Source organism: Trachemys scripta, chromosome 6 (assembly GCF_013100865.1).
Source record: "Trachemys scripta elegans isolate TJP31775 chromosome 6, CAS_Tse_1.0, whole genome shotgun sequence".
In the NCBI taxonomy this organism is placed as follows: domain Eukaryota; kingdom Metazoa; phylum Chordata; order Testudines; family Emydidae; genus Trachemys; species Trachemys scripta.
In genome coordinates this window covers 42646088-42670379 of record NC_048303.1, presented here as the reverse complement: position 1 = coordinate 42670379, position 24292 = coordinate 42646088, and the positions used below count along the sequence as shown (strand labels likewise).

At 42.7% G+C, this 24292-nt stretch overlaps 1 protein-coding gene across 1 annotated transcript in view; it reads left to right on the top strand.

The window, feature by feature from the left end:
* Positions 1–24292, top strand: part of PDE8B (phosphodiesterase 8B) — an 84758-nt gene that overhangs the window by 47532 nt on the left and 12934 nt on the right. The window contains exons 10-18 of the mRNA XM_034773388.1: positions 892–943; positions 5837–5914; positions 7790–7866; positions 8589–8753; positions 9813–9858; positions 10307–10442; positions 13354–13552; positions 14696–14913; positions 15817–15952. Coding sequence (XP_034629279.1) covers positions 892–943; positions 5837–5914; positions 7790–7866; positions 8589–8753; positions 9813–9858; positions 10307–10442; positions 13354–13552; positions 14696–14913; positions 15817–15952 — 1107 coding nt within the window. The remainder of the gene's footprint in view (positions 1–891; positions 944–5836; positions 5915–7789; positions 7867–8588; positions 8754–9812; positions 9859–10306; positions 10443–13353; positions 13553–14695; positions 14914–15816; positions 15953–24292) is intronic.

Sequence of the window (24292 nt, the reverse complement as noted above, 5' to 3'; positions counted from 1 at the left end):
ATAAGGGTGTGCGTGCCTGTAGAGAGGAGGGTTGTGGGACTGAGAGAACTGTTCACTTGTTATCCCACTTCAACAAAAATACTTTCTAAAAACCATAACCAGAGAATGAGGCAACATGATGTGGCAATTACATTCTGTTAAGTCTGTTCTGCCTGAGAAGTGTATACTTTATTCCTGGAAACATACAGAGCATATTGATAATACAGAGTAGTGTTCAATTTGTGTAATTTGAAATCTGGTGTTTATGTGAAAACTTAGGAAGGGGGTGATGATATCTTGCCCAAGAAGAGAAATATTTTAAATAGAGTGGAGCAATCTGGTGCACTCCAGTGGCAAAAAAAGACCTTAGTAATCTTATGATCAACAAGGATGATTAAACATTATCCAGGAACATGCAGCAAACTTCATCAGAATCAGGTAATTTCCCCACCCAAGAGATTTTTCACAAGGCCAGTGCATCACTGGTCCTTGAAAATGTACTTGCAAACTTGGTTTATACAGTACCAGGAAAGCAGTTTTTAAATTACGGTAGAGTAGGCAAAAAGTACCTGATATTTTTTTACTTTTTATTGAGGGAAGTCAGTATTTCAGGGTGACTGACTTAGGAAAACACAATTAAAAATGAATGTCTGCTCCCTTACAGTCACAGGCATCAAACAGAGAAGCACTCATAATGCATAAAAGCACAACAGTATCTGTGATTTCCTATGCCGTGTGCTTGTTGCCTCTCACATTGTTGCTCTTTCTTCTTAGAATGCAATTATATCTATGGAATCTTTTTAAACCAATTTTTGCAAATAATTGAACAGACAATGCTTGTTGAGGATCATATTGAATGTAACCCTTTTAAATGTTTTCTTTTTACATATTTTACTTTTGGTACCACTTCAGCTCTACAAGATTCATCGTGATGAGAAGTATGCAGGAGACAATTCACAGGCAGGTTAGAATATGATCATTTATCTATATATGCTTCTTCGTTTAAAAAAAAAACAATGAGGCCAGATTATTTGCTAGGGTAAATCAGTGTAGCTCCATTCTGTTCAGTCCAATGGGGTACCCCATCAGAGGGGCTGGCCCATGACTGACTGAGGCCAACTGGCAATGTACTGCTAAACAACGTGCATCACTTATAAACAAGTTTTGAATAATAGTCCCCACTTTTATATTACCTTTATTTTATGGCATAGAGCGCTTAGCCAGTGCGCAGAGTTAAAATACAACGGTTTTAGTTGTATTTAATAGAGGGTCAGATCTTTAGCTGGTATAAATTGGCATAGATCCACTGCCTGAACTGAAAGGTGCTGTACTGATTTATGCCAATGGAGGATTTGGGCTAATGCCTTCCAAGTAGGGTGACCAGATGTCCCAATTTTATAGGGACAGTCCCGATTTTGGGGTCTTTTTCTTATATAGGCTCCTGTTATCCCCCACCCCTGTCCCAATTTTTCACATTTGCTGTCTGGTCACCCTACTTCCAAGTTAGGACCATTAAAGGGCTGGAAGAAAAGCAAATGGGTCACTAAAACTTGTCTATGTATGGCTGACTCTTCTCTAAAGAACCAGTTCTGGTGTGTTCTTGGTGTTGAGAATGAGATGTTGTTGAATACAGGACTGAAAGTTGGGAATTCCTGCTTTCTAATTCCTAATCTGACATTGGTTCCTTTGCTTGCGTTTCTTAGGTTTCCTACCCCATGTCATGTTTGGTTACAAGACAAATTGTATTCATTTTAACTATTTTTCAACTTTCCTTTATATCATTTAAGGACAGTTAAAATTTACTAGTGAATGAAATGTAAGATGCATTCATTATGCAGTTACTTGTAATTTCCATGTAAATAAGTTACATACATAAAAGTTTGTTACAAGGACGAGGGAGAAGAACTGTTCTTGTTAACCTCTGAGGATAGGACAAGAAGCAATGGGCTTAAATTGCAGCAAAGGAGGTTTCGGTTGGACATTAGGAAAAACTTCCTAACTGTCAGGGTGGTTAAGCACTAGAATAAATTGCCTAGGGAGGTTGTGGAATCTCCATTGTTGGAGATTTTCAAGAGCAGGTAAGACCAGGATGTTCTAGATCATATTTAGTTCTGCCTTGAGTGATGGGGACTGGACTAGAAGACCTCTTGAGGTCTCTTCCAGTCCTAAGATTCTGATTCTGTAAATATACTCTCCTTGCAGAAAGTCATCATGTTCAAGTTCTCAGCCAAAAGTTTGCCACAGAAGTTATTCTATGTATCCCAGTATCCAGGGGAAGTGGGAGAAGGAAATAAAGCTAAGACATTCACTTTTTCAGAAAATATGCACTGTTAGGTAATAAAAGTACTTTATCGGAGGAGGAAGGGGCACAAGAGCAGTTTTTAGGGTTGTCCTCTTTTATTGATCTAAATGATCTGCCATTTTAAACAGATACAGCTTTCTTCCTTTTTCTGTTTGACTCTCTCAGGTTCTTATACTTCCCCCATCATCAGAGTTTTTGGGTGTAGTATCTAAACCTTTCCTGCCCCAAATCATGGTGTAGTGTTGCTGTGCACTGTTAAATAGCTCCTGTGTTTCATTTAGAGGGTCACTGTTTTCCTGTAGTGGTTGAAGTGATCCCTTACCTACCTTTTAAGGATGTCTATTAATATTTGTAAAACAGTGAGATCTTTATGGTGTAAGATAGTAATAGTAGTAGTAAAACTGTGTGCAATTTCCTGTTCCTATTACAATCACTGCCATAAAAAATGATTCATGTTGTGTTATGCTATTTGCTCCTAACACTATGTTCTTATAATAAATGGCATCCTTCTTTTCCACCTTTCCTTTACTGGCTATAGAATCTGGGAACAGGGGAAGATGGGAATACCTGTGATTCAAATTGCAGAATGCTGAAATGGTCACAATGTTACTGTCTACTAGTATATTTTACAGCTTCTATGATATATTTTGATTCCACCCTCTCAATGTGACAGAGTTCAGTGAGAACAGGAAGGCACACTGCATGAAGTCATGTTGGTTATTATGGAGTGCAATGAAAATAGAAAATCTTGATGTTGTCATGATTCATTGAAAATGTATCTACAGTAGGAGACCTTCTAATCACCAAGTCATAAATAAATCTTCATCTCAATGTTCAACAGAAGTTTTCTATTAAAGTTGTTGCCTTTGTATAAAATCTTCTTTATGTACTGTATCTGCTCATGCAAACAAGACATTGATGGTTCGCTAAAGGCCAGTGCTGGGCAGTCTTCCTCCACCAAAATTGCCATTGCATCTCAATCTGGACCTGTAACATCATTACTTATTCCACCCCAGGACTTCACCACACAGCAGTCTCTGCTGAGGTTCTTGTGACCTCAACAAGGGTCATCTTGCTTTCTTCATGTGAGCACCTACTTCATTCTTCTAGAAAGCGAGACTAGTGCTTCAAACTCACCCACCTCCTTGCAGTGACTTTATTTTAAGTTGCCTCTTATTTCTTGCTTTGGGATGTTTATGGTTATGTGCCAACAAATCACACTTTTGACGCATATTTGTACCTTAATGATATTCGATCTCAATATTTAGCAAGCTTTTTAAATATGGAATTAACCTATTAGCAAAGACTTTAGTTCAGTGTGGGTAAGCGTAGAGTGCCTGGTTTCGCTCTTTGTTTTTTAAAAAGTGTGGGTTTTTTATAGCCATTCAGTCTCAGAATCCCCCCTTGCCCCTGCCTCCTCATGGTGGTGGTTGGGTTATATGCATTTGGTCAGAATACAACATAGGGCCAAATACATCACTAGCTAAGCAGTCTCAACTCCACTGAGTTTGCTAGTTGCTCCTGCTAACACCAGTGATGAATTTGACCATTATTTGATTATTTATTTATATTTTGTTAGAACCTGAAGGCCTCAGCCAGGCCAGGACCCCATTGTACTAGGCATTGTACAAACATATAGTAAATGGCGGTCCCTGCCTCAGTTGAGTTTACAGTCTAAGGCCCCAGTCCTGCACAGGGTTGTTGGATACATGCCTGAGCTGAAGCATGTGTGTCGTCCTGCTGAAGTCAATAGGATTACTCAGATGTTTAAAGATAAGCACTTGCATAAGTCCATGCAGGATTGGGACCTAAAGACAAGACTTAGCAGGTGGGTGAACAAACAGGTGGGGAGAAGGGATGATAGTATAGCTGCATGCACAATTTATAGGTGTAATAACCCAATCAGTAGCAGTAATCACAACCAATAGCAAGAATGTAACAGAGGAGCTGGGATCTTGATCCATTAATGCAACTCAGTAAATTCAGGAAAGTGGCTTTCAAACTTTCACCACTGTGTGGAATAAGATAAAACACTGTTACCTTCTTGTACAGGAAATTTTGGGATTTTAAAGTAACCCTGGACCTCTAATGGGGAAAAAGCTACTCTCAGGGCTTGTCTACGCTTGATATGCTACAGTAGCAGAGATGACACAGTGAAGACACTACCTACGCCGACAGGAGAGGTTCTCCTGTTGGTATAGGTAATCCACCTCCCGAGATGCAGTAGCTAGGTCAATGAAAGAATGCTTTCATCAACCTAGTGCTGTCTACTTCGGGGTGAAGTCATCTTAACTGTGTCACTTAGGGATGTAGATTTTTCACATCTCTGAGGGACATAGTTGGGTTGACCTAACTTTTTAGTGCCACTGAATCACAACATCTAACGAGCATTCTTAAGACAAACTTTTGATCAATTTTAGTCCCTTTACAATATTTATAGTTTACGTTATTTTAAATTCCAAGACATTTTAGTAAAATCATATACCATTAAGCTTCCAACCAATAGTACTGTGTACATTATAATATTATATCTTTATACTATTGTATGTTCACATTAGATGCATACCTCCAGCATCACATGAAGTTAATAAATATCAATGTAATGATGGGCCTAATCCTTTAAATTATGATTATCCTTTATGAACAGTTCTCTGTGATCTGTGACTGACTGGCATGTTCGATACTACAATGATGGGCATTTTAGAAATATGTATAGATAGATAGATGGAAATTATTTTACAATGTAAGGTCAACTGTGGCCATGTATCTGAAAAAAAAATCAAGAATTTTACCAGATTACCCTTTTGAGATTATCATGAGGCATGTAAAGTGCATCTGTTTTATCTGACTATTTCTTGGTCTGATAGTTGGGAATTTTCTCTCTTGTCAATGTCAGGAATGATGGTTTGGTTTGTAGCCAATTGCTTGGCAGCAATTGACTTGATTGTTTTTAATCACTATAACTCTTTTTTAATATAAATACTCAATGAAACAAAAAAATGTCCAGCTCAGTTCCGTGTGGAGAAGCAGGACAGTCTTCTGGTTAAAGAACAGAACTGGGAGTCAGGAGACCAAGTAGCTTGTCTTTCGTGTGCAGCAACTTCCTGGGTGATCTTGGGCAAGTTACTAAGGGCCAGTTTTCAAAGGTATTTAGGCACCTAAAGAACCAGATCGACACCTAGTGGGATTTTCAAAACTGCATAAGAACCTAACTCCAATTGATTTCAATGGGTATTAGTTGCCCTGAGCAAGATTTTAAAAGTATTTAAACCGAACTCCCATTGATTTCAATTATTTTATAAACCTAGCCCCTGGGCAATTTTGAAAATCCCACTAGGCACCTCTCTGCATCTTTAGGTGCCTAAATATCTCTTAAAAATCTGGCCTTAATCGGTCTCTGCATCCATTTATCTGTATAATGGAGCTAGCAATATCTCCCTACCCCACGGGGGCGGTGAAGATAACGAGCTTTGGGATTTTAAGATGGAAGAGGCAGTAGAAGAGCAGTGTATTTATTATTGTTGTCATTTTAAAGTTTTCATTTTGTATTTCTAGAATCCCACTCCTTCAGATGCAAGAACAGGAGGAAAGAATCAATTGATGTCAAATCAATAACATCTCGAAGCAGCGATGGTAAGAAAATAGAAATCCAAAAAGAATACAGTTAGAAATATAGAAAGCAAGTGACCCGAGCAATCCAAATATGGAGTTAAACAGGACAGCTGCACTGAACAGCAGTAGCATTCTTCTGAGCTACTGATGGAGAGACACACAATACAAGTGACCTTTGACATTTTCTTCCAATGTTTTTGTTATCCATTTATGTTGAATTGTGAGGTACTTCCCAAAACAGCAGTAGACACTAACTTTGCAGTATGATGCATGATCATGTACAGCCTGCATGAAGGTGAGGCGTGGCTGTGCTGAGGCAGGGGAAGGAGGGTTCTGGAAGAATGCATGATGGAGTGCCCCCTTTGAAAGGATGCAGCTTGTGCTCCTCCTATGCTTGTTCAGCTTCACTGGCCAATGCGGGAGCGGGGGTGGGGGCCTGTACTGCTACTGGCTAAGACTCGCTCCTTATCCCATTTGTGGCTGGCTGCTGTGATGGTATGCGAGGATGGTGATGCTAGAGGCTTCTTTCGCCATTTCTGTTCATTTGCACACAGTCACAAGCAATCCTAGTTTGCAGAGATCTAAGAGCCTGGTTGTGGTCAGGCAGAGTCTGAGGGTTCAGGGTGTGAAACAAACAAAGGGAGAGTTGAAAGAAAAGCTAAACTGAATTAAGGCTATTTTAATTCTGAAGGAGAGTGTCCACACAGGGATTTAATATGGTTTTAACTAATTCATTAAAATTTGCAGCTTCAGTTAACTCAGATTAATTTTCCTGAGTATTCCCATGTAGACAAGCCCCTAATAATAGGCACCAATATACCGTATATACTCGATCATAAGCCGGTTCATTTATAAGCCGACCCCCCAACATGGATAAGTAAATATGGAAAATGTTTATGAACTGTTCATAAGTCGACCCTATAATTCAGGGGTTGGCAAACTTTGGCTCCCGGCCCAACAGGATAAGCCGCTGGCGGGCTTGTTTTTATCTCGAGCGTCGGCAGGCACGGAGGTAAACCTAAGTAAACGAAGTGTCCCGGCGTGCCAGCTGCGTACCCCGACGGACCAGCAACTGGTGGGAAAATGTTTTGGGGGGGGGGAAGCTGGGGGTCAGGGGAGTAACCCCTGTGACCACCCACCACATGACCCCACCCCTAGCCCGGGACCCCCCTCTCTCTCCATCCCATCCCTTCCCACCTTATCTGGGGAGGGCCAGGGGAGGATGTCTCTGGCCTGCCTGGAGCTGCTCTGGCAGGCTGGGCGGCACGGCCACAGCCTACTCCGGCGGGCCAGACCAGGCGGCATGGCCGCAGCATGTTCCAGCGGGCTGGGCCAGGCGGCCCGGCTGCAGCGTGCTCCGGCAGCCAGGCGGCGTGACCACAGCCTGCTCTGGGAGGAGAGGCCAAGCAGCACGGCTGCAGCCTGCCAGCTCCAGAGCTGCAGCTGCTTCGGAGGCTGTGGGGAGAGCAGCGTGGCCAGGAGAGAGACTCTGGCCCGGCCTCTTCCCTTCTGGCTCTGCTGGCTGTGCTGCCTCTCCTTGCTCCCTCTGTTGGGTGGAGGGGCTGTGTCCCACCTCTCCCTCTCTATACCTGTTCATAAGCCGACCCCCTTCTCTGGTGCTTCCCTTTTTTACTAAAAATTCAGCTTATGAACGAGTATGTTCAACTGAATCCGCTGCAGTGATGGTGCTATGACTGCTGATAGCTTCCTGCTGGACCCTCGTGTGCAGGGGATTAAGCAACTTCGAACCCCTGGGCTAGCTAAGGGTATATTTTGTTAGAGACTGTCATTGGGAATGACCTATGTGCCAGTGACTCATAGGGCTCTCTCATTTAAATGTGTTCTGTGTTATGTGCAGTGTCAGAATCTAAATCTGTATATTCTATGCAAATGTAGCGCCAAGCTTACAGAATCGTCGGTATTCATCGATGGCGAGAATCCACTCAATGACAATAGAAGCACCCATCACAAAGGTAAAAAAAATGTATCACTGACTGCTACTGTATGCCATAAACTCAGGGTTTGGTACTATCTTTGCAGAAAAATATGTGGGTGTATTTATAACAAAGGGATTGTAGAAATTGTGTCTCTCAATTTTATTTACTTTGTTACAAATATCCTCTTTGGGGGTCTCCTTCTAAATCATAGCCATGGGATAGAATATCTGTGTGGCCCCTGTTTTCTCTTCCTTTTATATTGAGAGCCATTTAGAAAATCATAGCTTTGTCTCCACAATCACAATGTTTGAGTTCTGGCCTGGATTCTTTATCTGGAGACCTGTATAGTCCCATAGTTTATTGGGTCTCAGTAGTCTGGCATTGCCACCCATTAGCCTGTCTATAAAATACCTTGGGCCCAGACACACAACTTCTAATAAGGATGCCTAGGCTAGGCATTCACACCTCTCTTCACTCAGGCTCCTGGTCCCTTAGTTCCTCAGTAGGTTTCTCTTCACCTATCTGCTGTTTAAAGCAGCAAAACAATAGAATGTAAGGGGAGGGAATTCAGATTCAGAAAATCTAGAGTCTGGTTGTTTATATAATATACTTAGTATTTGGGGTGACCATAGGACCGCTACAAAGTGTGAAATAACGAAGTATACTGAATGCTGTCACTGTAAATGTTGTGGGGATTAAGTTTTTGTAATAATATGAAGGGAACAATCTGGTTTTACTCTTCCCTCCCACCCCCTCAGGTTATTAACATTATCAATACTGCCCAGGAGAACAGCCCCGTCACGGTAGCAGAGGCTTTGGACAGAGTTTTGGAAATCTTACGGACAACAGAACTTTACTCCCCTCAGCTAGGTACCAAAGATGAAGATCCTCACACAAGCGATCTTGTTGGAGGTCTGATGACTGTGAGTAGGAAAAGAAAATTTAAACACACATCAGCTAACTGATCTGACATCATGGGTATCTTTCTTCCACCACCGGGGCAAGGGAATCCCTGCTTCCATCTGACTGACTGAGGATTCATCAGCTATAGTGCCTTTACCTTCAGGGGAACAGGGCCTACAATTCAGCTTTACCTACTTGCCTTGCATTTAGGCCACACCAGTGAAGTTGACCTGAGAGGCACCAGTAAGCATGAAGATTGTTACTATTGCTGTTTTTCAGTCAGTTGGCTTGGAAACACTGCTACTCTTAAGTGAATAACTCTTTAGTTCCATTGGAAACTACATATATTGATAACCTAATTGGTAGTATCCCAAGTTCCTGAAAATTTTTAAGAACGAGTTACCCAATCACTGCACTGCAATTAAACTGAAGAATTATTATACACCTGACACAGTTAATGACTACACAAGAGTTATAAAACTGAACTTTGACCTGCTAAGGAGCCCTTGTTTCAATCCTTTTATCATGCCCAGACTGCCCTATACACCAAACCTGCACTGGATTTTCATAGTGGAATATCTCAAACCCTCTTCCTACAAATGCTGGTCTGGAGCCCCAGAATGGGTCGCTTGTGGAAATAGTATAACTGAAATGCAAAACAAGTGAAATTTGTGAATTTCAATTTTTAAAAAATCATGCAACCATCAGTGAAAAGGGGATGAGAGGAGGCCATTACATTGTTGACCAAAGAATACCCTTCTAGAGACAACCTACCAGTGGTATTCAATTGAGTGTCCCTGCTTTTAGACCTGTGTCATTAAAAAGGAAATCTTGCAGTAGCAGTTACCACTTTTATCAAACTTTTCAACTCCAAGAAAGTGGAGTTGGAGCTTCTAAGTCCCTTGGTAGTTACTTCTACCTCTATATTGGAAGACTGAAAACAAGCATGCTGCTTGAGGCACTCACCAAAACATGACCAATATTTTGGGTACTCAGGGCTAGTTCCTAGGGGGAAATGGTGTAAAGCGTTCTTTATACTTGATAATGGTTCCCTACAACTTATAGAATCTTTATTTCAGGATGGCTTGAGAAGACTGTCAGGAAATGAGTATGTATTTTCTAAGAGTAAGTTTCCATGTTAAACTTTTTTTGCCTGTGTTGTGTTTCATTGGCTGCAAACATTGATTTAGAATTCCAAGCTAGTTTGCAGTTTGATTATTGTCTTTGGAAGTGGTTTCCCAGTAATCTGAGAGCAAGTGTTAGAATGTCTCTAGTCTGGAACTGAAGCAGCTTCAAGTAATCAACATCATGTATCTGAGAAATGTAGAAACCAGACTGGAAAATAATTAAAAAGAAAAATATTAATTAAACAAATATGACCATAAAAAGTTATCATTTGATTTGTTTGCTCTTCTTGATTTATGTCTAAACTTGTATAAAAACTACAGTACTTGAAGTTATTTCTAAACTTGGTGTCTTCAGAAGGAATTAATTTTTAATAAGGATCCTGCAAATGAAATAAAAAAGTTGTAAAAATCCATAATTAATTTATTCCCAAATTCTCTTTTGACAGACATGAACCAAAGCCATAGTCACCTTTCAGTGCCAATTACCGTCAACGATGTACCACCTTGTATCGCACAGCTACTTGATAATGAAGAAAGCTGGGACTTTAATATTTTTGAACTGGAGGCTGTTACAAATAAAAGGTACAGAAAGCCGCCACATACATACCCATAAATGAAGCTGTCAAGTGAGCTATGTCACAAAGGAACCCTGTGCGTTTCACTATGTATTTTGCCATAGGTCTTTCAGAGAGACCCTCCCTTGTTGTGTGTGTTGTCACTGTACTACTTTGCAAACAGGTCAATATGCTGTTTTCAGAAATCAAGTACAGCTGGCCAGAAAGCGTCCGTGTCCATGCTAAGGGTACAGACACCTCACCCTGTCAGTCTCATCTTCATCTCAACACCCACAGGCCTACAGGATTCTTTCCTCATCAATTGATCTTGTCCCCTACCTACTCCAATTCCCTCTCCAAATAGACATTCTGTTCGGAATACTCTGCTGCCTTTACCTTCTAGATGCCCCCACAGAATCCTTTTTTTACCAACCCTTCCACAAAGAATTTTGAGGTGTATTTTGTATTTGAAGGCTGCTCATGGTGCTGCAGGAAACAGCAAACCCCCATTAGAGGAGACTCTGGGACAGGACTACATTGGGGGGTTAAAAAAATAGGTGGAGGGGAGCGAATGGTACTGGGCCCAATAGATTAATAGATTTTAAGGCCAGAGAGGACTATTTGATCATCTAGTCTGTATAACACAGAACATGCAGTTTTACCCAGCTAGCCCTCTGTTGAGCCGAATAATTTGTGCTTCACTAAAGGATGCCTTCCAGAAAGGCATGTTGTATTAACTTTGATGGACTAAATGGGCCCAGAAAGTACAACAATAAACAGTTAAACATAGCTCAGGGTTTCAAGGGCAGAGCCTCGGCCTGCTTAGTCCCATGTGAAAACACACCATTAAACAGCTTTTTAATCTTTCATTACAGAAAAAGAAGGAAAAAACTGTTAAAGCATTTCAAATGTAAATTATTATGCAGGTCTTTCATTTTAACATATCCCTGATTCCCATTCCCTGAGCTGTATGGAGTTTTTAGAAGGAAACACATCCACCATCTGACAGTGTCTTAGGTGGTGGTAAAGATGGTAAAAACTGTCCTTTTTTGGGAGAAAAGGAGAAAGTTAGTGAAGATGAGCTCCTGTTGCTGTTGAAGTCTGATCCTGTTTCCTAGAAGATAAAACAAGACAAATACACACAAGAGGGAAAAGAACAGCACAGGAAGAAAATGTAGCTTCTGTCTCTGGTGCTGACTGTCACTTGCAGCATTGCTGCTGGAGAAACACAGTCAAAGCACATGGTCTCATTAGCCCCATGATGACCTGGCAAGCTGGTAGTGGTGGTGGGCTGGTTAGAACATTGCTTTTAGCTGCCTCTCTGGTCACAGGCTTACAGCAATGCTGCAAAATATACAGTCTTAGCCAGCTAGCTCAGACTCTCTTATTAAGCAGAAGGCAAAAGGAGAGGGATAGGAAAGAGAAGAAAAAAGGTGCGGAAGGAAAAGGACACAGTGTGGGAGGGGGCAGGAATCAGTCTCACACCCCAAATGGTGTTCAGGATCTAGCCACTGGGTAGTTAGATCCTGAACAGCATGTCCCTAGCTCCTTCTTTCTGGCTGATCAGGTCACTTCTCAAGATCAGGATGACAAAGGCCCTATAGTGTCACAGTGGGTCTCAGGAGATAGTGAGGGTGCCAGCTATGATGGTTAAGCTCCTTCCTTCCTGTATTTCTGCCTCCCAGACAGCCAGCTACTTTTATTTTAAGGACCCCAAAAGGAAGTGATGATGGGTGAAATAGCCCTTGTCCACCAGTTCAGCCTGATTTTCAACACCAAGTTTGGTCCATTGGTTTCTGGTCCCACACTTCTCTTGTTCATGAGACTTAATTCAGCACAGTCCTTGAGTTATATCAGTAGGCCTCTTTGTTTGGATTAATTCAGAGTGTCTCCTTTTCATTCCTTTTCCCATCAACGTTTGTTGTTAAACTATTGTGACATTCTATAAAATGTTATCCACATTCCCACAGTTAGGCTTATGCTTTGGGTAGGAAGGTCAGGCCCCAGTTATTACAATAGGCATCCAGTCTTGATTTGAAGACCTCAAGAGATGAAGAATCCACCACTTCCCTTGGTAGTTTGTTCCAGTGGTTAATCACCCTCACAGTTAACAGTGTGTGCCTTATTTCTAATTTGTGTTTGCCAGGCTTTAACATCTCATAATTGGTTTCTGCTATGCCTTTATCCACTAGATTAAAGAGCCTTATAGTTGGTCCTGCATCAATACAGTAATTCAGAAGCTGAGCAGTGTATGGGGCTTCCATGCTCCTCTCCCCAAAAGTGGTCCTGTCCTCCCAAAGCAGGCACAATTTATGCATTGGATATCTCATCAGTGTGGCCCATCATCTCTATAGGGAAGGAGTGGCTTTAGGCTCCATGCTATTCAGATCAGTGTTGATAAACAGTATTGCCAACCTCAGGCATTTAAAAACCATGAGTCAGATCCCCCAAAATAATGAGATTTAAAAAAAAATAGCAGGGTTCTTTTTATTTGCCACTGGGTTATGAGCTGTTAGGATACACTTGGGTCATGTTTTCAAGTTTCTTCTCAAAGACCATAAGGATTAGACTTTTTTTTTTTTTAATGAAAGAGGACACCAGGGGCTGGGGTTTTAAGAAAAACACCATGAGACTCCCAATAAAATCACAAGAGTTGACAACACTGTTTGCTCTGTGATGCTTTTCATAGCAGATTAAATTAAGTCTGAAAGAGTGACCGAATGGGTAGTAAACTAACTGCTGGTTGACCAGAGCCTTAAAGAATCATCATCATGTGATAAACTAAATGGTCTCTATTTACACTTGTTTTAAAAAAATGGGAAGGTGCCCAACAGGAGACATGATGCACAATAGAAATTGTTAATTTGTTTGCATGCACGTGTATGTTTTTTCTACTTCGCTACATTTCCATGATTCTTGTCTCCTTACTTGTTTTCCAGGCCATTAGTTTATTTGGGTTTAAAAGTTTTTGCCCGGTTTGGGGTCTGTGAATTTTTAAACTGTTCAGAAGCAACACTACGAGCCTGGTTCCAGGTGATTGAAGCCAACTACCACTCCACCAACTCGTACCACAACTCCACACATGCAGCAGATGTTTTACATGCTACTGCATTCTTTCTCGGAAAGGAGAGAGTTAAGGTATAACTTCCATTGTGAATTCTTTACTTTGACCCATGAATAAACACACTTTAGGACTAATCAGATTATTTGTTCATTAACAGATGTGTCCATGACAGGCTCGTGTTATAAATAACATTTGTTACTTGACAGTCACACAGTAGAGCTGGGCATCTTTGCAACCAGTAGATAATGCTCCTAGCTTCCCATGTCTGCTCTAGCCTTTGAACCTGCAGTCTTTGCTGACACAAGTAATTTCTCTGAAGTCCATAGGACTATTAATGTGAATAAGGAAATTAAACAAATAGGCGTTGCAGGATCACACCCTTCATTAGCAACAGCTGTAATCTCTTCAAAATTTTGCTGGGGAGGGTGTCAAGAGATATACGCGAAGATATACGCAATAAACCTAGGTTCACACAAAGAGAATACTGATCAGGAGTGGTAATGGCATTATTTTTTCTCCAGGGTTATTTTAGGAAATTGAATGCTATAAGGCTTCTAGTGTGAATGACCTTGTCAATCCCTTGCTTCTAGAAACATTTCTTTATTCACAGAAATGTAGCTGAAGCACTTATCAAACAATCTGTGTTTACCCTTTGAAAAATGGCATCTTCAGCCATTTTTCTAGCAAAAGGAAAAAGTTATTATTTGGTTATCTGGTTTCCTTACCCCAAAATATATTGTAGTCATATGGTCAAAATCAACTGAAAGACGGATGCAGAAATTAAATTTTTAAATGGGATTGCTACATCTCAGTTTACTTAAGTCAATGGCAGAAATATGATATTTAATTCTTCGATGGAAATTGTAGAACATGAGTATTTTGGTCTGTGCACGGTGCTTTGCAAAACACAAAATATAAATCCTGCCGCAAGGTGCTTACCGTCGCAGACAGACATGGCACAACAGCTCCAACAGAAGAAGGTGCAGAGAGATCTCTGGGATGAAAACCCAATAGAAAAGCTGCATGGAAGAAGTGGTTTTGAGATGGGGAGAGGGTGCTCTTGGCACTCAGTGAATGGGAAGGTCACGCCTGGAGAGAAGGCCTCTGTTCTGAAGAGCTTACATTTGAATTCCGATATTTACCTAGTGATATTCTAAAGATTTTATTGTGATTACTTACTACGTGATGAATAATGGTAGTTTTACTCTTTCTTGCAGGGAAACCTCGACCATTTAGATGAGGTGGCTGCATTAATAGCTGCCACGATTCATGATGTGGATCACCCAGGACGGACCAACTCTTTCCTGTGCAATGCAGGAAGTGAATTAGCTGTACTTTATAATGACACTGCTGTATTGGAAAGTCACCATACAGCACTGGCGTTCCAGCTCACAGCTAAAGACAACAAATGCAACATTTTCAAGAATATTGATAGGTTAGTTTGCTGTGTTTATTTTATTCCTTTTGTGTAACTGAAGATGCCACTTTCGTTTAATATAGAAAATTTGCAGAAAAGCCTTGATCACTTCTAGAACTATACAATAGACAATTTTTTTAAAAAAATTCTTTCTTCCCCATGTCAGCATTCCAAATGATATGTTTGGAAATGTAAAGATGTTTCATATTTTGTGGAATATGGTATTACTTAAAAAACCAACAGACTAGAACTCCAAGTTAATAGGAGGGGTTGTGGAAATATATTGTTACTATCCCTGGAATACTGAATTCTGTGTATTGATTACTCTGGAATATGTATGGAATGAACCTAACTTTCATTATTTAAAAAGATTTCTATGAGTGCCCTGGTGACTTCCTGTTCCTGCTTATTTCAGACAGATCCTTTACCACATCCCTTTTGAGGTTATGGCATCTTATGAATGATTTGTAATTTTATTGATTTAGTTTTAAGTTATGTAAAATGTCAATAGGCCACTAAAACCCCTGCTAACACGAATGCAACTACAGTCTCTGTTCTGAGGCCTGATCTACACTGGGAGGGGAGGGATCGATCTAAGTTATGCAACTTCAGCTACGTGAATAAGATCTACTCACCGTGGTGTCTTCACTGCGTTGACTGCTGACACTCCCCCATCGACTCTGCCTATGCCTCTCTCCCTGGTGGAGTACCAGAGTCAACAGGAGAGCGTTCGGGGATCTATTTATCACGTCTAGGCCGATCCAGCGGGTAGTATAGACATACCCAGAGTTGCTTTCCAGTTAGTCCATTTTATGTTTGATTTCTGTCTCAAAATGCTTTTTGTGAATGTTGTGAGATCAGGAGAAAGACAGTTAACTCTGGCAATGGCCCGCATGAGTAAATTTCATTTTTCTCTTTCAGGAACCATTATCGGACATTGCGCCAGGCTATTATTGACATGGTTTTGGCAACAGAGATGACAAAGCACTTTGAGCATGTGAACAAGTTTGTGAACAGCATCAACAAGCCTATGGCAGCTGAGGAAACCAACTCAAATGTAAGATAAGTCAGCTTGCTGTTTTGAAGGACTTTGATCTATTTAAGTATCAAGCAAACATTTAAATGTTGTTTTCATTGACATATTTATTTGCACTGTGGCAATGCCCAAATGCCACAATCAACATCATGACACTATGGTGCTAGATGCAGTACAAACACAGGAAAACATAGTACCAGGCCCTGTCCCAAAGAGCTTAAATCATCTGATCTTGTAGGCCATACTTTCATAGAAGATTAGGGTTGGAAGAGGCCTCAGGAGGTCATCTAGTTCAACCTCCTGCTCAAAGCAGGACCAACCCCAACTAAATCATCCCAGCCAGGGCTTTGTCAAGCCGGGTCTTAAAAACCTCTAAGGATGGAGATTTCACCAACTCCCTAGGTAACCCATTCCAGTGCTTCACCACCCTCCTAGTGAAATAGTTTTTCCTAATATCCAACGTAGACCTCCCCCACTGCAACTTGAGACCATTGCTTCTTGTTCTGTCATCTGCCACCGCTGAGAACAGCCTAGCTCCATCCTTTTTGGAACTCCCCTTCAGGTAGTTGAAGGCTGTTATCAAATTCCCCCTCACTCTTCTCTTCTGCAGACTAAACAAGCCCAGTTCCCTCAGCCTTTCCTTATAAGTCATGTGCCCCAGCCTCCTAATCATTTTTGTTGCCCTCCACTGGACTCTCTCCAATTTGTCCACATCCTTTCTGTAGTGGGGGGACTCAAAACTGGACACACTACTCCAGATGTGGCCTCACCAGTGCCAAATAGAGGGGAATAATCACTTCCCTCAATCTGCTGGCAATGCTCCTACTAATGCAGCCCAATATGCCATTAGCCTTCTTGACAACTGTTGACTCATATCCAACTTCCAATATATCCATATGTGCATGCAAAATTCTACATGCTGAGCAGAATCAGCATTTGTGTGTAGTTACCCAGGTCAGTTTGTGTCCTAAATGTGGATTTTTACATGCATTAATAAAGGCATCTTCAGACTTTACATGTGCAATTAGAAAAGCTTTTGACAATTTGGCCTTAACTATTTTAAAATGAAACCCGTTTCTGGAACCTTTAAGAAAGATTGAATAATTCTCTTTTTCTTCTTATCATTCTGTTTTATCATTCTGCCAGAGCCCGCACCCCAACCCCCGTCCCTTTAATCATTCTGTCTTTGTTCCCCTCTTTGGTGCTCCTAATGGTCACCACGTGCTCCTTAAGCAGCTGCTGTCAGTTTCTTGACAAAATCTCTTGGGATCAGTCTTATGCTCTGTGCTTTTTGACTGAGTGCTCCAGGTCTGGTGCCTCTTATCCCTGTTTGTCTCTCCTCAAAGTCAAATGTTTGGTTTGTGTCCCAATAATTAACTGCCACAAAGTTCCTCAAAACAGTCTTAGCCACTAAAAAAAAATCTACTTAAGCCTCTGCTTAAAGAAAATAAGTGTATTAGGATTTTCTCAACTTTTCTATCAAATCAAAGGTAAATGACACAAAAAATACATACCTAGGTCTAAGACTCCCCTCACCTTACCTAGGTAAACACCAAATGCTCAGGAAATAAATGCTCACATCTTTAGGCTTCTGTGCTTCAAACAAGCTCATATCAAGATTTTCTGTGTTCACATACAGGTATGTGAATTTACTTCTGGTATTAAGTGGCCCCTTTGTCTGCCGGTTATATTCTTTATACCCTTTGAAGGGGCAGTTGTGAGAATGCATTAACACTTTCGCTATGAGGTCATGGGATTTTGGACAGTGATTTAATCTCTCTCTCTCTCCCCTGAAAACGTGGTATTTTCCAAGTTTATTAAACTTTGTCTCTTTTGTTCGGAGAGGCAGTTGTCCTTCTCTGGTCTCTTCTTATTAATTTCAAAGTTCCTTTACTCTTGCAAATAAAATTACCACCAGCCTTTCCTACACACAGTGGCTTTCTCCCCAGGAAGGCATGGTCAGATACATGTAGAAAGATCTAGTTTAATTGTTAGACAATAGGCAAATCTCTCTTTCAGAGTCTTAAAAATCCCCAGCTGCTCAGTAACATGAGTAGATAGCAGATATGACTTTTCCATAGATAGTATCCCATCTGCAGTAAAGATCCTTCCCTAACTGCAGGAGTGTAGCTGACAGAACTGGGGGAGAGGTTTGTGGACCAACATTTTATTGCTGTTTACCACTAATCCTTCCCACAGTACTTTGCCATGTTTATAGGAAGAACAGAAGCCCTTTGTATCTGTAAACTCAAGAGGAGAGAGGAGATTACACCTAACCTAGTGTTTCCGGAAGGATAGCACCCACCACTATACCTAGGCTGTTATGATAACCGTAATCCTTACACTCTTACCTGTATCTGGCTATTTCATATCCTTAAACAAGGAACATCTGCTTCCTCCATTGTTTCATGGAGGTGTGGTGAATAGCTGGAATGGATTTTTTTCAGTTGAGGAATGTAATTTTGTAGTAGAATTTGTATGACTGAATGCAATTTGACAAATTAAGACCATTCTTACATTTCACGTTTAGGAATAAACCTCTTTGCTTGCCATCTTCAGAGTTGCTGCATAGATTGCTAGGCATGGTACGCTGGGGCGTGGGCTTTGGCCAGCTTCCCACTTGTAGAAACATGAAAGAAGTTGCACAGCCTGCATAGCTTCCTTAGAGATGAACCATAGTTCTGAATGCAAATCTTGAGGCTGTAGCTCTCTGCGCTGGCTATTCATTATTTAAGCTGGAATCATTCTGAAGTCTTTCAGGAGTAGATCCATTTTCATATATTTTTCTTCCCATTTTTAAAGCTTTAATGTTTTCCAAAAATTGAGTGCCTCGTGAATTTGGGTGCACTAGTCCCACTGAATGTCATTGTGCTCCTGAATCCCTGAAGTGTTTTTGAAAGTCTCACATTCCTGTACTAAAGGGATTTAGCACTTACTGATGTGCCACTAAATGTTTTTCATACATTCTTCAATCAGCATTTTTAAGCTATAAAAAGCATTTCCTCTGATTGATTGACTCTCCTTTATTTTACCAGTTTATAGCAGAGACTATTGTAAAATATACAAAGACTTGGGGAGTAATAAAACTGCAACACAGAAAAGAGTGATATTATAGGCTTTTTTCCCCATAGCAGTAGTTTGTTGTAGGTATTGTTAATGGTGCCTCTTCCTATTTTTGATCTTTAACAAGTTAGAAGGAAGCATTAATTTGGCAGCTCTTTGTTGGGAAACCTATGCTGAATAAAATTAACTGTTAAATATTGAGAGAAGAGTAATGTGCCAATTGGTAACAGTCACTGCAAAATATTTCCTCATAAACCACACAGACATTAATTTCAGCACTAGTGATAAAAAGTATTTATCTTCAATTTTTGACTGAGTTGAATGTAGTGGGAGAAGGGAGGACATAATTACACAAATATATTACTTTTGTCAGCAGCATTAATACCATGGAGCGCTCAGTTTTATTGCTCAATAAGGAGCCAATCCACAATAACATGCCTGTGCTCAGAGGCGGATTAGGAGTTTGTGGGGCCCTGGGCCAGAGCAAGCGGGGGGCTCCTCCCCACCCCTTCCACCTGCAGTCCCCCTCCGGCGGTCCTGCTGGTGAAATGGGGTTGGGCACAGAGGCTTGCCCTGCTCCACCCCTTCCCGCTCTCCCTCCTCCTCCTCCGCCCCTCTCCCCCAGCCAGGGGCTTCCCCCACTCCCCAGCAGGAGTGCCAGGCAGGTGGAGCAGGGCAAGCCCGTGACCTGTCCGTGACTTTTTACTAAAAATATCCATGATAAAATGGTGCGCTGCGGGCCCACACCACCTGTTGGGGCTCAGAGCTCCAGGGTCCCTCCATGGCTCAGAGCTGCAAGGCCCCAATGCCCCCCAACGGCTGGGAGCCAGGCAGAGGGGGACCCCACAGCTCCCAGTCACTGCAGGCTGAAGTCTCAGGTCTCTGGAAGTCATGGATTCCATGACTTCTGTGGGCTCCATGACTAAATCATAGCCTTAACTATGCATGTTATCTATCACTTAAATCAGCCTCTGTACCAGATGACTGGCAGATAGCTAATGTGATGCTGAGGTTGTTCTTTTTTTAAGTCGCCAGAGGCGATCCTGGCAATTACAGGCCAATAAGCCTAACTTCAGTACCAGGACAATTGGTTGACACTATAATAAAGGACAGAATTATCATACAAACTGAGTAACATGATATGTTGGTGAAAAGTCAGTACAGCTTTTGTAAAGTGAAATCATACCCACCCGTCTGTTAGAATTCTTTGAGGAGGTTAACAACCGTGGACAAGGGTGATCCAATGGATAGTGTATTTGGACTTTCAGAAAGCCTCACCAAAGGCTCTTAAGCAAAATAAGCAGTCATGCGATAAGAGGGAAGGTCCTCTCATGGATTAAAACACCGGAAACAAAGGGTAGGAATAAATGGTCGGTTTTCACAGTGGAGAGAGGTAAATAGCAGGGTTCCCCAAGGATCTGTACTGGGACCTGTGCTGTTCAATATACTCGGAAATTATCTGGAAAAGGGGGTAAACAGTGAGATATCAAAGTCTGCAGATGATACAAAATTACTCAAAATAGTTAAGTCCAAAGCAGACTGTGAAGATTTACAAGGGGATCTCACAAAACTGGGTGACTGGGCAAAGAAAATGGCAGATAACATTCAATGTTAATAAATGTAAAGTAATGCACCTTTACTCCCAACTATATGTACAAAACGATGGGCCTAAATTAGCTATTACCACTGAAGAAAGAGATCTTGGAGTCATTGTGGCTAGTCCTCTGAAAACATCTTGAAGGATAGGTAATGAGGCAGAAAATATCATAATGCCACACTATAAATCCATGGTACACCCACACATTGAATATTGCATGCAGTTCTGATCGCCTCATCTCAAAAAAGACCATTAGAATTGTTAAAAGTACAGAGAAAGGCAACAAAAATGATTAGGGGTATGGAACAGCTTCCATATGAAGAGAAATTAAAAAGACTGGGACTGTTCAGCTTGGAAAAGAGACTCTTGAGGGGGGGATATGATAGAGGTCTATAAAATCATGACTGGTTTGGAAATAGTGACTAAGGAAGTGTTATTTACCCCTTCACATAACACAAGAACCAAGGACCACCCAATGAAATTAATAGGCAGCAGTTTTAAAACAAACATAAGGAAATAGTTCAACACACAGTCAACCTGTGGATCTTGTTTGCAGGGATGTTGTGAAGGCCAAAAGTATATCTGGTGTGACAGACCCAGACCAATGGGGTACAGGAGTCTGGTAGAGGGCAAATATACTAGTCACTGAATGAGTAGTTTTCTGTCCCCTAAGTGACCAGAGCAGGGGCTGCACTAGAGTAATCAGGAACCTGCTAGAACCAGTTAAGGCAGGCAGGCTAATTAGGGCACCTGGAGCCAATTAAGAAGAAGCTGCTAGAATCAATTAAGGCAGGCTAATCAGGGCACCTGGGTTTTAAAAGGAGCTCACTTCAGTTTGTGGTGCGAGTGTGAGGAGCTGGGAGCAAGAGGCGCAAGGAGCTGAGAGAGTGCTGCTGCAGGACTGAGGAGCACAAGTGTTATCAGACACCAGGAGGAAAGTCCTGTGGTGAGAATAAGGAAGGTGTTTGGAGGAGACCATTGGGAAGTAGCCCAGGGAGTTGTAGCTGTCATGCAGCTGTTACAGGAGGCACTATAGACAGCTGCAGTCCACAGGGCCCTGGACTGGAACCCAGAGTAGAGGGCAGGCCCGGGTTCCCCCCAAACCTCCCAATTGACCTGGACTGTGGGTTCTTCCAGAGGGGAAGGTCTCTGGGCTGTTCCCCAACACACATGGTGAATCTCTGAGGCAAGAAAATCTGCCAATAAGCACAGGACCCACCAAGATAGAGGAGGAACTTTGTCACACTGGTGTCAGGGGTGGGATCTTGGGGTGCACAGCACGGCAGAAGAAGGAGGGTGATTTAAAAAGAGGGTTTATTTTTTTTCACCACAATGGATGACGTAGTGCGGGCACTGATACAAGCTATGGCAGCCCAGCAGGAGGCTACCCATGTCCAGGCAGCCGCCCAACAGGAGGCAGTGCGGCTGCAGCAAGAGACTAATCACCTGCTGATGGACCAGGCTGCTCAAGACCGAGCTATGTTGCGGGAAGTGGTAAACCAGGTAAAGTCCCTTACAGACCTGAATCGTGGCCATGATGGGACGCAGCTCATATGGGCCAGTCATTGGCTGCAGAAAATGACACGGGAGGATGATGTAGAGCCATACCTTCTGGCCTTTGAAAGGACAGCCCTACGAGAGGCCTGGCCTCGAGATCAGTGGTCTGGCAACCTTGCCCCATTCCTGTGTGGGGAGGCCCAGAAGGCCTACCATGATCTGCCTGAAGAGGCTGCGGCAGACTACCCCCAGCTGAAAGCAGAGATCCTGGCCAGATCTGGCGTAACGACAGCAGTGCGGGCCCAGCAGTATCACGGTTGGAGGTACCAGGAAGACAAAACCCCGTGGTCCCAATTGTATGACCTCATCCATCTCGCACGAAAGTGGTTGCAAACAGAGTCCCAGAGTCCGGAAGAGACACTAGCGGTTCTGGTCATCAACCGATACATGAGGGGACTACCACCAGACCTTCGTGCCTGGGTAAGCCAGAACGAACCCTCCACCTATGACGAAGTTGTTGCCCTGGTAGAGAGGCCAAGGACAGCAAGGGAGCTGACCCAACCGGGTTAAACTAGCAGCACCAAGCCCTAAAGTTCAGGTGACTGGGCCACCAGGAGGGCTCAGGTGGAAAAAGAGAGAGACTGAAGGCCCATCAGAGGCCACAAAGAGTCGAAGCACAGAGAGAAGAGGATCGTGATGTTAGACTGCCCAAACCAAGAGACTGGGGAATGCCTAGGGCTCCATACAGATGTTATGCCTGCGGGGAATGGGGACACGTAGCTGCACAGTGTCCCAATGCTGAGGAGCCTATGCAGTGTAACCTGGGGAACTGGGCAGATCCATGCTCCCTAATCCACCTTGTGCAGGTCTCACTAACCCCACATATGTATACCAGACCAGTGAAACTAAATGGGGTAGGGACCACGGCACTGGTTGATTCGGGGAGTGCTATCACGCTTATCTCAGGGAAGCTCGTGAAGCGTAGTCAGCTGCTGCAGGTTAAACATACGGGGATAACATGTGTCCATGGGACAGTTACTACCCCACCATCCTAGTAAAAATCAAGATCCAAGGGAACACTACTGAGGTAGCAGCAGGTGTAGTCCCTAAATTCCCATACCTGGTGCTCATAGGGAGGGACTTCCCAGGGTTTGGAAACTTACTCCCAGTAGGGGGATTGGAGAAAGATGGGGACCCTAAAACTGATGAGGCATCCACAGCAGACTATCAACCCCCAATCTTCTCTGAAATATCCCCAGATTTGTTCTCCACTCCCAGACAGGGTAGAAAGACAAAAAGGGAAAGAAGGGCAACTAAGGCCTTGGGAACCCGAATACTGACCCAAAGCCAGAGGGTCGCTCTCGTAGGTAGGCGGATCCGCGCAGCTGAAAAGGAGGCCACGCAGGAGGGAGAAGCACCTGCGTCTGACCCCCCACCCTAATGCTTCTGAACCAGTAGAAGCAACAGAGACTGGGCCCCTAGATCTTGGGCAGATTAGCCCCGGGAGAGGAAATTTTGGACGGGATCAGGCAGAAGACCCAAGGTATGACAACATTAGGAAGGAGGTGACTGAAATAGATGGGGTTCCCGTGGAAGGGAAAACCCAGGGACCAGGACCCTACTTCATAATGAAGAAGGATCTCTTATATCAGGTTGCACCAGTACAGGGGCAGAAGGTACAGCAGATCCTAGTACCTCAAAAACACCAGAATGCTGTATTAAGTCTTGTGCATAGTCATCTTTTTGGGGGGCATTTGGGGGTAGAGAAGACCCTGGCACGAGTCCTATGATGGTTCTTCTGGCCTGGAGTACATTAAGAAGTGCGGAGGTACTGTGCCTCCTGCCCAGAGTGTCAGCTGCACAGTCCCCGTCCCCGCTTGAGGGCACCTTTAGTATCCCTTCCCAACATAGAGGTCCCCTTCGAGCAAATGGCTATGGACCTAGTGGAGAAGATGGCTCGGGGCCACCAATATATACTTGTTGTTTTGGACTATGCTACTCGCTACCCAGAAGCCGTCCCCCTGCGGAACACGGCCTCTAAAACTATAGCCAAAGAGCTGGTGGGGATCTTTGCCCGAATGGGGCTACTGAAGGAGATATTAACCGACCAAGGAACCCCATTTATGTCGAAGCTAATGAAAGACCTCTGTGCGCTGCTCCATATACATACCCTGAGAACTTCGGTCTACCATCTGCAAACTGAT